This window comes from Podarcis erhardii, assembly GCF_964252035.2.
Source record: "Podarcis erhardii genome assembly, chromosome: 9".
Lineage (NCBI taxonomy): Eukaryota > Metazoa > Chordata > Lepidosauria > Squamata > Lacertidae > Podarcis > Podarcis erhardii.
The window spans coordinates 72,016,795-72,031,365 of NC_138512.1; the positions used below are offsets into that span (position 1 = coordinate 72,016,795).

At 44.0% G+C, this 14,571-nt stretch overlaps 1 protein-coding gene across 1 annotated transcript in view; it reads right to left on the reverse strand.

Annotated features, from left to right (window-relative positions):
- The window catches only part of ADAMTS3 (ADAM metallopeptidase with thrombospondin type 1 motif 3), a 133,279-nt gene that overhangs the window by 49,607 nt on the left and 69,101 nt on the right, over positions 1-14,571 (reverse strand). Inside the window, exons 5-6 of the mRNA XM_081876685.1 lie at positions 4,442-4,641; positions 1,167-1,250 (exon numbers count right to left, since the gene is read on the reverse strand). Coding sequence (XP_081732811.1) covers positions 1,167-1,250; positions 4,442-4,641 — 284 coding nt within the window. The remainder of the gene's footprint in view (positions 1-1,166; positions 1,251-4,441; positions 4,642-14,571) is intronic.

Consider the following 14,571-nt stretch of genomic DNA (forward strand, 5'->3'; position numbering starts at 1 on the left):
TGGAATGTGCTTTTGAATTCTGCTAATGCCTCTCAGCTCCCCAGATGGAGGGGAATATCTGTAGAAAGTAGCCTTCATTACATAGGTAGAATTCACCTTTGCTGCCCCACCCACTTTTACCCCTGGCTCCACCCATCACTGACTCATGGCCCCTGGAAGAGAATGCATCCTTAAGGCTGAAAAGGTTTCCCCACCCATGACTTAAAGGATGATAATTTGAAGGTATTGCTGGGTTTTCAGAAGCTGACTGCCACTAGATGGCAAAAAAAAGACTTGGTCTGCTCAGTTTACTCTCCTGCCAAAATCCTCCTAAAGAGAAGTGACAGGATGCAGGCCAGGGCTGTGATTTTGTGGGGTGCAAGATGGGGCCGGGATCTGAATCAAAAACCAAGCGGAGAATTCAGATTCTGGAGACTCTCAGCTTTCAACTTTAAAATCAAGTTTCCAGTCCTCGTGGTTGAATTTTTTTATTTGTAAAAGTGTTTGCAGAATGCCAACTGAAGTCTCAGGAGCCAAAAGAGGTGGTTTGGTGGAATTTCTAGTGACCTGGTACATGCAAGGAGGTTTCAATGTTAAGCTACTTTAGCAGTCCAAATGACTACTGAAGTTAAAAATTTGCAAAGCAATTGTCGGGTAAATCATGCAGAGTAAAAGGAATTGCAAGGAAGTACTTTATTTGCATCATTCCAGTATTTGCAAATTTCAGCTGCTTCTGTGAACAAGATTTGGACTTCATTGAGTGCAGAACTTTCCCTTAAAAACATAAAAAAAGAAGCCACACGGAATAGCCCCCAGAGCCCACTTGTTCAACCAAAACAGAAAAATGCAAGGCAAAGGATAATAATGAAAAGACCTCCTGTTAGATTCTAGAGTGTTGCTCCATTTGCTTTCTTCTTCCAGGCTCAGAATTAAAGCAAACATGATAAGGACACAGACCTTGCTTATCACCTGAGGATTAAGGCAGGATTTGAACCAGCCCACAGAAGTGGCTGTTGCTGCAGCAGCAACAACTCTCTCCCCTCATTACTCTTCTTGATACACACACAACAAAGAATCCACACACATGTGATGTCTTCGTTCAGGAACACACATAGTAACATCTCACCTTCCAAAAGCAATTTGGATGGGAATGGAAACAGACGGGACCATTCACTTGGTTTGCTTACCTTGGTGTAGCCCAACATCATCATGCGAACCAGAACAACGTTTATGTGGACCCCCAGAGATTCATCCTGGTAAATTTCATTCACCTAAAAGAGAGAGGCAGCGAAGGTGAAATCTGAAGAGTCACAAATCCAAAGTTTGATTCAGTCGACAATTAAAAGGACAACCCGATTTCTACTTTCCAAAACAGTGCGTGATGGAACAGTGGGATTTTGCAACTGTGTCAAAGGGAGGATAAATGCATCAAGCTGCTGCATGTTGCTTCTTAAAAATCTGCACTCCAAATGAGTATTCCTTCTCCTTAGTTTATATCAGTGGTTCCCAAAGTGCTTCGTTCTGGGGGGATGACCTAGGTGGGCACTAAGAGGCAAAGGGGGCAGCAAGGGATGCTGAAGTGAAAATAACTTTTCAGGCATTGGAAAGCTGACATCACTGGATCAAGTTCATCTATTTTGTTAAATTAATTAAACTAAATAGTTTTGATTGGATTTTGAATCAATGTGCAATTACCATATTGGACCGAATTGGACCAAATTCCAACCGTGAAAAGTTAAAGTTTGGCTTAAATTTGCGACCTTACAAAAATTGACTTTTACGATATCGCTGTCGGGTTTTCTTCTACATTGGCCGTTTACAGGTGTGAGCCCTTGCAGAATTTTAAGGCAGCAGCTTATATTCAGGTATTGTCTTTTTTTATTCCCCCCCCCCTTGAATTTTAAAGGTGTGGCTTATTTGCGGGTGTGGCTTATATTCAGGCCAATACGGTAATTGCTACTGCAATTAATATTTTATTATATTATTATCTTCCTTAGTGGGTCATGCAGAATGCTATTCTGAATAAATGCCTTTTGTAGTGTATGGGGGATGAGCTTATGGAACCAAGGGGGCGGAAGGTCAAAAAAATTCAGGAATCATTGGTTTATGTGAACTTTTCATGATCCCTTGTCCTTCCCACTAGCATCACATGTTCTGAGTTTTCCTTGTGCCTTTGCATAGTGCGTGGGATTACACCAAAATATTTCAGGTATCTGGAAGAACCAAGACCCCTGCTGTCTCCCGTGTCCCATTAATAGGGTTTTGGGGAGAGAAATTCAATTTAGTTCACATTCAGTTCACTAATTCACACTTTCTGTAAAAACATGGGGCTAGATTCAGCTTTACAAGCAACTTTACTTTTCCTAGATTTCTTGGAGGCTATCCATTTCTCTCAGGCTCACAGATTGCCAAAGCCTTTTAAATGCTTCAGCTGAGCATGGTTTTGAAAGGCTCATGAAAAATTGACACAGGTCACCCTCTCAAAGATGCAGACACATTGATCTCCCTCCTTCGCTTACAAAGCACTTTTCGTGGGTTGTGAGGGCAAGGGAAGGGGAATAGAGTCATAAATGAGGCTGGCTGTTGGCAAGAAAGAAAGATCTGTGTCCTAAGGGACAGATGGCACCGAAGCATTTATACAGGGCTGGCTCTATCATTAGGCAAAGTGAGGCAATTGCCTCTTGCACCACATGCTTGTGAGCAGTGGCTGAAACCCTCCTGGTGTTGCTCCAAAGCACCCTGGCCTTTTTCCTCTGCATGCTAATGCCCTGCCCTTGTCTCCCAAAACTAGCCTGCTGCCTCAGGTGCAGTGCAGAATGCCGGTCCAAACTGCTTCTGTACATGAAATGAGGAGGAATTCGCATTTTTGCCTCAGGCAGCAAAATGGCTTGTGCAGGATCTGCAATTTTGGATCACAGATTTATTTTTTGCTAGGTTTTTTCTTTCTTTTTCTTTTATGCATGTTATAGTTGATATGATGTTTGTTTAAGGTGCAGTCAGATATGGGGAATATTGTGCTAGTTTTCCTGCTTATAATGCTAGCAGGTCTGTTCTGTTTTCTGATGTATTATGGCACTCTGCCATTTTGAGGGATGTATTGGCTATGTCATGCTAAATTTCATTCACGCTAGCGGGCATGATGTGAAACGACAAATGATGTCTTTGGACAAGAGAAACCAGTAGGAGAACACTTCAGCCTCTCAGGACATTCAATACAAGATTTCGAAGCAGCTGTCTTATTACAAAAGAATTTCAGAAATAGACTTGAAAGAGAAGTTGCTGAGTTACAACTTATTATCAAACTGAAAACTATATTGGATTCTTGTCTCAAACACATGCTAAAGCTATTTTTGGTCATCTGCATACTATCCCTTGCTTTTTCCTGTAGGACTAATTGCAGTCGTTAACAGTCATCAACAGGTTTACCATACCCATTGAGCCAATCACCCATCTCCCACTACCCTTCTGAGAAATACCCCACCCCACCCTCTCACTATATATAAGGGTCTGGTGACTTCTGTTTCAGTGTATCTGAAGAAGTGTTCGTGCACATGAAAGCTTATACCAGAACAAACTTAGTCGTTCTATAAGGTGCTACTGGACAATTTTTTATTATTTTTATTTCTTCTTCGGACAATGTCACTATTCCGCAACTTTCTGCAGGTTCAGGATACACCCATGAAAATGTCAGGAAAGAACTGTATGATAGTATACTACCCCAAATGTTGACACTTTACTTCTGTTGTTTTCCTGGATTAAAGAGTTTTCTTTTCTTGAAGCAATTAACATGGACATAAGTGCTAAACCTCCACTATATTCCGCTAGATTTCCAGAAGTGGTTTTAAGGTCATGTGAAAGCTCAAATATAGTGCCTAAATTAACAGTCAGGCAAATGCTGGGGGAAAGGAATAAACCATCCTGTGAATGCACCCTTAGTAAAGGTAAAGGACCCCTGGACGGTTAAGTCCAGTCAAAGGTGACTAGGAGGTTGCGGCAGTCATCTTAATTTCAGGCTGAGGGAGCCAGCGTTTGTCCACAGACAGCTTTCCAAGTCATGTGGCCAGCATGACCAAGCCGCTGCTGGCGCAATGGAACATCGTGATGGAAACCAGAGTGCACAGAAATGCCATTTACCTTCCCGCTACAGCGGTACCTATTTATCTACTTGCACTGGCATGCTTTCAAACTGCTAGGTTGGCAGGAGCTGGGACAGAGCAATGGGAGCTCACCCCATCGCGGGGATTCGAACCACCAACCTTCTGATCGGCAAGCCCAAGAGGCTCAGTGGTTTAGACCACAGCGCCACCCGCACCTTAGTACCTTGACTTTGTCCCCCTCCCCACCTCTATGCTTCAGAATACACCTGCAAAATGCCCCACCAGTTGAGGAGAGAGGGAGTTTGTCTTGAGTGCTGGATGAAAAAACATGCTTCCCAGAACAACTACAGAGGGAGAGAACTCACTATATTCATCAGGGTGAGGAGGTAGTTCTGAACGTGTTCTTTGCCATGGAATCGGACGACAGAATCATCCACTCCCAGAAGCACCTCGATGTTGTAGTGATTGTCGCCGGCATTCCGGCGCTGCCTCAGCGTCTCATTCAGCCGTTGCTCTACGCTTGCATACATAGAGTCGAGACTGGGACGACCCCCAAGGCCAGATCCTAAGGGGAAATAAAAGCACAGGTTCCATTGTTATAATTCATTTTCTACTTTGCTTAGAATTTCCTTCAAGTGCCCCTTGACATCCTTTAGTTACAGAAGCCGTACCATAAATTACAGATGGACCCCGACCATCTTTCCTGCAAGCTCAGCTAGGAAATAATGTTGGAAACTCATATTACGTTGCTGAATGCCTTCCAGTAGAAGGACCATATCTCAGTGGTAGAGAATCTGTTTTTCAATCCCTGGAATCTGCAAGTAGGTCTGTGAATGCCCCAAGCATGAAACGGTAGAGAGCTGCTGCCACTCAGTGTAAATGGATCATTTCAAGAAACATTATTTTGTCCTGTGCAGTTTTGGCCTCTACAACAGTGTTCCAACCTGAGCTCTTGTGGCCACTGTTTTCTCTGCTTGCCTGGATGTCACTGTGGTTTCAGGACGGGCACTTCTATAGGGTCTCTATTAAGCTCTAAATGTGTTCTGCAGCTTCCAGGGCACTGGGAACCATGGGAAATGTTATTTCCTATGATTCCCAGCATCACAGAACGATTCCAAGCAGCATCCATGGATGATTCAATCACCTAAGGCCTAACAAGCTATCATTGTAGACTTCACCTCCATTTTTTTGGGGGGGGAGTAATGGGGGAGTACAGGGGTGCCAACTTGAATAAAATATTAGGCGGCCCAGGTAATTCCCGCCCCACATAACTGATCACATGATGCAGCACACACCATTTGAATGGCAATTCCTGTCAACTTGGCGGGGCACCCTCAAATACTGTATTGCGGGAGCGAAGGGACCTTGGCCCCTAGGAGTTGGCTCCTATGGGGGAGTAACCCACCCTAGTCATTAAAAATAAATAGTGCCAAGATTGTCCATTCCCAGAATTAGTCACTTGTGAATTGGATGCCCATTTTATTTTTCAGGGAATCAATATTCACCGCTGATTCTACATTCCCTTTTAAAATAATAAACCCACTACATGTGGTGTAGCGGTTAGAGTATTCGGCTAGGACCTCGGAGACCAGGGTTCAAATCCCCACTCAGCCACCCCACTCAGCCAAATGAAGTTCACCGGGTGAAATTGGGGCAGCCAAGGACTCTCAGCCAAACCTACCTCACAGAGTTGTTGTGAGGATTAAAAGGGGAAGAAGCACGAATGCCACCTTGAGCATGTTTGAGGAAAAGGTGGGTTGTGTGTGTGCAGAAAATTAATAATAACTAGTAGAGGGAATTTAACCAAAGTTCTGAAACTTGCACAACTTCCAGTGAACAGCTGCAGTGCCTTGCTCAGTAGTGGAGAATATTCTCTCCCTCTCTCTCTCTCTCTCTCTCTCTCCCCCCTAAAATTCATCTCAGTAGCTCAACAACACATAAGTAACCCTCCTTCCTTCCCCACATCAAACAGTGAGACTTCCCTCGCACTGTGAGCCCTTGCGGGTGAGAAACCCAGCCTAGCAAACAAGCTCTACAATTTGACCTCCGCTTCTTTGCAGGGCTCAAGAATGCAAAGGCTGTGATAGCACACAAGTGGGAAATTCATACCCCTGGCTCCCATTTCTAAAAATTGCTCCTCCTGGCAAGGGTGGGTGGTTTTCTTTCGGGTTTTCTTTTTTTTCTTTTTTGGAGCGCCACGTCCAATGGAAATATACAGTCATGTCATCATATCATTATGCCCGTTGCATGAATGGAATAGTCTGAATCGGCAGGTCAGCGGGGGGGGGGGGGGGGGGAGGGCCGTCTGCTCTGCACAGGGCCCATGGGCTTGGCTGTCATTTTCCTCTTTAAATAAGTGGTTTTGTGGTCAGGAGTAAGTGGAGAATCTTCCTTTCTGTGTGTGAAAGGGGCAGGGAGAAACACTTTATTTTCCCAAATATCCAGCTCATTCCTGGACTGTGGATTTGTAGGTTAAAAAGCATAATCGTTGCCTGCCTTTTTCTCTGCGTAAAATATTCAGGATCTTAATTTACATCCCCGGCAAATGGACAGGTACAGCCATCTGCTTACAGGAGGGGGGGGGGGAGGTTTAGCCTACGGCAAAAGCACCAAGCAGTTCCATAGCAGGGTTCACCAGACTTTATGCACAGTTAAACAATGGAGGAAGAGATGGCCAACAACCTGTTGTTGTTTAGTCGTGTCAGACTCTTCATGACCCCATGGACCAGAGCACGCCAGGCACTCCTGTCTTCCACTGCCTCCCGCAGTTTGGTCAAACTCATGCTGGTAGCTTTGAGAACACTGTCAAACCATCTCATCCTCTGTCATCCCCTTCTCCTTGTGCCCTCAATCTTTCCCAACATCAGGGTCTTTTCCAGGGAGTCTTCTCTTCTCATGAGGTGGCCAAAGTATTGGAGCCTCAGTTTCAGGATCTGTCCCTCCAGTGAGCACTCAGGGCTGATTTCCTTAAGAATGGATAGGTTTGATCTTCTTGCAGTCCATGGGACTCTCAAGAGTCTCCTCCAGCACCAGAATTCAAAAGCATCAATTCTTTGGCAATCTGCCTTCTTTATGGTCCAGCTCTCACTTCCATACATCACTACTGGGAAAACCATAGCTCTAGATGCTTTTAAAAGAGGGTTGTTTTTCATGAGCCATCCTCAAGTAGCAAGTTCTGCCTGCCAGCCACCCGCAGAACAATTGGCAAATCAGATGCAGTGTTCACTGGGATAAAGAGAACGCAAACACCCGGCAGAAGGTGGGATCCTCTCTTCCCAATCTGCTTGCTAACCTGCAACCTTCTCCACACCAAGCAGATGCTCTGCCACGGAGCTGCTGCCAAAAGCTATTTTTTAAAGTTTCCGTTACCTATAGCAAATCTGTTTGAAGCAGACATGCTAATCTCATGTAATCTCATTCTGAAATTAGCCGGGTCATTCTCATCTATGTGTCTCTTGCAGCTTGGCTTCCTTGGCCTTACACTGGTGTGGCACGTAACACCACTGCCAGACACATTTTTTTTTCTACAAAGAAACTGTGCTGATTTAAAGACGATCCTTAAGAGGTCACTCACTCACCTTCAAAAATCCAGTTCCTTTACTGGGGTGGCAACACCCACCCACACACCAGCTTTTAACCTTTTTGATGTTATGATTTCAGTTATAGTAAGCGATTAAAGGAACCTTGTTTAAAACAAGGCTAGGGCAGCCTATGACCCTCCAGATTTTGTTTATTCATTCCTTTGTTGCTTTAAAAATATATAATCTGCATGTTCAAAAGCCAATGGATTTCAGACAGATATACACAGGAATTTAAAATCTGCAAAACAACAGGAGAGGCTGGAGGAGGAGGAGGTTTTTTTTTGTTTTGTGTGTGTGTGTGTGTTGTTCTTGTTTGTATTTTGTGTTTGTATTTTGTGTTTTTATGTTGTGAGCTGCCCTGAAATCTATGGATGAAGCATACAAACTTAATATATCATCATAATAAAATTACGGTACAACAAAACAGAGAGGGGAAACTATTCAGTCCACTGAAAGCACCACGGTTTTAAATGCCAGGGCAAATAAACAAGGGTTTAACCTATTGCTGGGCTCCATCTCCCCGCCAGCTTGGCCAATGGTCAGGGATGATGGGAGATGTAGTCTGAAAGACAAAGCTGAAAACAGTACATCCAGAGACCCACAGATTCCCCATTCCTGATTTAAAGGGAAAACTGAATTCAATACAAACATGTCCGCCCTTGGCTCACATTCTCTTAAAACTGAATTATGACCATGTATCAAAGTACTGAATTAAAGCCTGTAATTCTATATAAGAGAAATAAGTGCAGAGGGTATATGTTTTGGCCTTCTGAGGCTAAGCACCGTCAGTGTGGTGTAGTGGTTAAGAGTGGTAGTCTCGTAATCTGGGGAACTGGGTTCGCGTCTCCGCTCCTCCACATGCAGCTGCTGGGTGACCTTGGGCCAGTCACACTTCTCTGAAATCTCTTAGCCCCACTCACCTCACAGAGTGTTTGTTGTGGGGGAGGAAGGGAAAGGAGATTGTTAGCCGCTTTGAGACTCCTTAAAGGGAGTGAAAGGCAGGATATCAAATCCAAACTACTACTCTTCTTCTTCTTCTTCTTCTTCATGTATTTGATATTTAACAGACTTCTTTTGTAGACCTAAAACCTGCAAGTTGCTGTGTGACAGTGTGATCGGATGAATATACTCATCTGATCACCCAACAGCTGAGTCGACGCTGCTTACTAGGAGGTGATAGAGAGGCTGGTGGAGTGCAAATGCATCATAAGCACCATATTGGCTCTGCCATTGCATCTGCACTGCACTGACCTCTCTGGTGTGTCACCTCCCAGTATGCAGCAGTGACTCAGCTCTCAGGAGGTCAGGCACTAGCCACCACCCTTTCACTAAGAATCCATGGAGGTCATGTTGATGATTTGATACTTCTCTTAACAAGTATGTAAACTGTGCAATATGCTTGGTTCCAGATGATGAATCTCTAGCACTCTACCAACCAAATGGCATCTACATTCAAGGTCCCATCTCATAGAGAAACACTAATTTTCCTGCTAATTTTCCTTCTGGAAACTGGTAGAAAATTAGTTTTCACGTAACTGATCTTAACTAGCATCCTTTTGTGCATGGGAACACAAAAGGGCAAACATAAATCTGCGGCTCATCCCTAAGCAGAGTAAAAAGTGCATGGGAACTCATGGCTAAAGGTTTTAGATGGGGTGGGTAACCTATAGACCTCCACCACCCCTTACCAATGGTTAGCTGGCTGGGTCTGATATGAACTGGGAGTCTCCCAGCATTTGGAGGGCCACAGGTTAAGCACCCCTTTTAGATCATGCTCCCAGGTTCAGTAAAGGCTATTTTTAGTTACAAACCATTTTTTAAAAAATAGCGACCAATGCATGTTTGCTCAGGATATGTATTAATTGCAAAATGTAAAGCTTGACTGAAATCCACCTTCCTTCTCCGGGATTGAAACCAATTGTTTAAATAAACCTACCCTGCCTTTTCCTCGGTTAAACAAGGATTGTCCTGTTAGCTAATAGGCCTAGAAAATGAAGGATTTCAACAAACAGTGCACTCTTCAGTTCATTCCCTGCTATACACACACCTACACACACCCTGTAGTTATTAACCTAACCCGCTTTGAATCCTTGGATTTAAGCCAATGCAGTTCCACTTAGGTCAGTGGGGCAAGACCATCTTAGGCAGAAGCATTTCAGCTTAACTAGTTTGTGAATCAAACTGATGACCTAATGAGGTTAGTGGAGGACTAACAAGCTCAGTGGGGTCTGCAGGTTATCAGCACTTGCAGACTGTAGGCCAAGGGCCATAGCTTAGTGCTACAGCACCTCCCTTGCCGACAGAAGGTCCCAGGTTCGATCCCTGGTGTCTTCAGATAGGGTTAGAATCATAGAATTGTAGAGTTGGAAGGGACCCTGAGGGTCATCTAGTTCAGTGTTTCCCAACCTTTGGTCTCCAGCTGTTTTTGGACTACAATTCCCATCATCCCTGACCACAGGTCTTGCTAGCTAGGGATGATGGGAGTTGTAGTCCAAAAACAGCTGGAGACCAAAGGTTGGGAAACACTGATCTAGTTCAATGCAGGAATCTCAGCTAAAGCATCCATGGCAGATCATCACCCATCCTCTGCTTAGAAACCTCCAAGGAAGGAGAGTCAGCCACTTTCCAATGGAGTCCATTCAACTGTCAAGCAGTTCTTACTGTCAGAAAGTTCTATCTGATGTTGAGTCGGAATCTCCCTTCTTGTAACTTGAAGCCACTGGTTCAGGTCCTACCCTCCAGAGCAAGAGAAAACAAGCTTGCTCCATCTTCCATGTGACAGCCCTTGAGATATTTGAAGACGGTTATTATAGCTCCTCTCAGTCTCTTCCTAAGACTAAACATACCCAGCTCCTTCAACCGTTCCTCATAAGGCTTGGTTTCCAGACCCTTGATCATCTTGGTTGCCCTCCTCTGCACACATTCCAGCTTGTCAATATCCTACTTAAATTGTGGTGCCCAGAACTGGACGCAGTATTCCAGATGTGCTCTGACTTGCTCCCTGACCCTGCCTCCTTTTTGTGCTCCAGTTACAACTTGCTGTGTGGTCCTGACTTCTCAGTGACTCGCAACTCCTGGGTCTCAGCACCTGCCTCACCTCAGACATTTGCGTGTTGTCCATTCTTGTCCGTAGTTACCCTGAAAGGGGCAGGTGATTTGGAGGAATAAAGAGTCAACCGCTGGGCATAAAGAACACCATGGATAGGGGGGAGATTCAGTTCACATTTAAAGGATAATCTACCTAATTTACTTTTTCTGAAATAATGCACAAACTGAAAGGTAGGAGTCCTTCAAAATGCACATATTGATGAATTTTTGCAATAAAGTTATCCAGCCAAATCACGTATACAAAAATGCACATTTTTGTAAAGTGTGCATTTGTGAATATAAGTTGCAAAAATACTTTCTGGTAGGGAAAAGTGCTTTGCAAAAGGGTTATATTGCGAGAATTTGCTTACAAAAATGTGTAGATGTGAATAAATTATTCAGGTCACCAGTGTCCCTTTGGATATAGATAATTATTTTGAGACACAGATTGAAAATAACCTTTGGCCTGTGTGTGCCTTGAACGGGCATCATCGCTCGCCACAGAGAGCTGTTTTATGTTAAAACTGTATTTTGCAGGCCTCAGGATAAGAAATAAATGAGCTCTCTCATAAAAAAAGGAGGTGCATACATTTGTATGCCAAGAGCGAATGGAGCCAAAAAGTACTGTAAATCTGTTTACTAAAAAGAACTTTCTTCCACAAGTAACTTAAAGGAGGGGGGATCAAACACTGCTTTCCATATAACACAAACATGGAAGCAGCTGAAAGGACGAAATGTTAAAACCCATACAAACTCACACATTGCAGTCTAAACAGCATGGCGGACAAAATGTAAGCCCACCATAGTTTTTAAGAAATGAAGTTAAAGGAGATTCTATCAAATAAATAATGGGGGGAAACCACATACAAAGGTGAGTTTCTGGTTTCCATATAATTGTCACATTCTCGCGTGACCATGTGACACCCCTTGAGATATTTGAAGCTGGCAATCGTATCTTCTCTCAGTCTCTTCTTTTCCAATCTAAACATATCCAGCTCCTTCAACCACTCCTCATCAGGCTTGGCCTTGATTATCTTGGTTGCCCTCCTCTGCACAAATTTGACAAATGTTGAACTGGTCCCGGCTCTCTGTACTCAAGTTTTATTGTGGGTGTATTGTGCAACACCTCCTGGACACAAGAATAGTGCATTGGTGGGAGATTTATCCCACGATGCTTCACCAACAATAGCACATTACTGCTGCCCAGAGGGGCTGTTAGACGGGGCATGGTGTGTGTTCAAATTTGGTGGGCATTTTTTGAGTGGGCAGGAGCCAAATTGAGCTTCCAGCTGGAAATGTTGGATTTGCATCCAATGAAATAATTGCTTTCATTGCAGCGATTTCCACAAGAGGAATGGAACTACTCCCTCCACACAGCCCTCTGGCCTTTGGAGATATATAGTTGGAAGCAACCCTCTACCAAAATGCTTGTGAATGCAACCCAGTGGTATTGCTGCAACACATTGAATAAAAACCATTCTCTCAATGACCTTCAAGCAATCCCCCTCCATCTCCAGCACACGCCTGCTCACTGTAAACCTACTGGAAATGGTGTGGAATGTGGGTAATGGCAGCAGCAAATGCTACAGACCCAAGTTGTTTTTAGAAAGAAGTGAGGGACGCAGAATATTTGCCAGTTCCATGTTAAAGAATGCTTATGAGATCATTCTTCAAACTGCTTTTTCGTCCACACACCTGACATATTGGTTCGGCCTTTACGTTTGCTGGAAGCTCTGTTGGCATTTTTGCATTTTATGGCTCTTAAAGGAGAACAGCTGGTACCATCGATAGCTTGCTGCAGAAGTGCATGAAAGATTCATAATGCAATGTGTTTCATCAAGTAAAACATACACACTTATGCCTACGCCATATGACTCTGATGTCCCTGCCTAATTATTCTGAAGAGCCACGAGATACTGTTTAAATGTTGCATCCAACTAAATTATACTTGGAGCAGAGCCACAGAAATTAATGGAGCTAAGCTAGTTGTGCCCATTATTTTTAATGCATCTACTTTAAGTAGAACTAACACTGGGCGTAGCTCCATCAAACAAGGAATACTAAAAAGGGGCTTCATCCGTGCGGCAAACACTGCCAACATTGATGCTGCAGTTTTTACCTGCCACAATAAGGACCAGATGCTTCCCATTTCTTCTAAGCAAAGGAAATGATTTTCAAGACACGGGGCCTGCTCTGGATGCTACTTAAAAAGGATGGGAGCTGATCTCAAGGGCAGTTACAACCTCCTGGATTCCCAGACTCCAGGGCTTCCAAGCCCTTTCAGTCATCTTCTTGTAGCGATCCTCCTAAATTGAAATAAATGTGGTATTGTCTTTCCATCCTGGCAGCTGGAGACTTCCAATTGCTGCTCTTGGTTCTCAAGAGCTTGGCAAGTGGTAGGTTTTCTTGCAACTGACCAGACACTGTTTCTGTCTCATGGCAGAAATTTCTGGATCTGAACAACAGCATGAATTGTGGATGAATATGCCCAGTGACTTTGGTTAAATGATCTCGTTCATTCCCCCTCTGCCCTTCAAGTGAGATCTGCAGGGAACTGGGGGTCCTGTAAGTGAGAAGATGGGTGATGGCAAGCAAGCTTCAAGAAAAGAAACTTGACTGACATTATTAATCTTATCCTGTGGTAGGCCACCATTTCTGAAATGCTCTCCCTGTAAGGTCTGAATCAAACTTGAATACTCTCCAACATTTCTCTAATGAAAATAGGGGTGTTCTATTGCATCCTCACCATCTTCCTCCTCCTCCTCCTCCTCATAATTTTAATATTTATACACTGCCCATCAGATTGGTTTGCCCCAGCCACTCTGGGTGGCTCCCAACATATATAAAAACCTAATAAAACATTTTTAAACTTCCCTATACAGGGCTGCCTTCACATGGCTCCATACCCTCCAAGATTTCTCCAGTTAAAAAAGGGACATCCTAAGGAAAAGTAGGACATTCCAGGATCAAATCAGAAACTGGGATGGCTTTTGTAAATGCGGGACTGTCCCTGGAGGGTCTGAACTTGTGATTGGTAGTGTCTCTCTCTCTCTCTCTCTCTCTCTCTCTCTCACACACACACACACACAGAGAGAGAGAGAGAGAGAGAGAGAGGGAGAGAGAGAGAGAGAGAGAGGGAGAGAGAGAGAGAGAGAGAGAGAGAGAGAGAGAGAGATCATATTCAAGCAAGTCAATCAATATAGATAGAGCAGATGCTTGGCATATTGCAGATGAGCCACTAATGCACTATGAATGAATTGGCTTACTCAACAGTGCTTTATCTGATGAACATTTTTCTCTCCCTAGAATAAAACTTGGATTGCATTAACCTTTTCTCCAACCTTAACACCGTTTTAATGTCATTGCTTTAACGGCATGGTCCAGTAAATTGTAAAGCTTTTATCAGCTTAGCTGAAGCAAAATGGGATTTGCCATTCTTCAGAGTAAGTAAGCTGGAGTGCCTCGTCTTTTGCACACACAAAAAGGGGGGAGGGGGGATTGTGTCAACTGCCTTTAACTGCTGAACTTTTTCTGTAGAAGAAATTTAGTGGTACCCCAACCATTCCCAATGCAGAGGCCATTTAGCCTTTTCCAACCAAATCCTGGGTTTCATACTTATGTGAAACGTTCTCCAACATTGTGGCTACCAGGCTCTTTCCACTTCCTTGCTAGCGGGGATACTGTCCTTCAGAGGGACTCAAAGTGCCTCCACCAAGCAGCAGCCAAAGAAGAAACTTGCCCACATTTCTGTGGGGAGGATCGGCAGGGAGTTTGCCTGCTTCGCCATTGCTGGGCACTCAAGAGAGCCTTGGGCAATCATTGTCCAA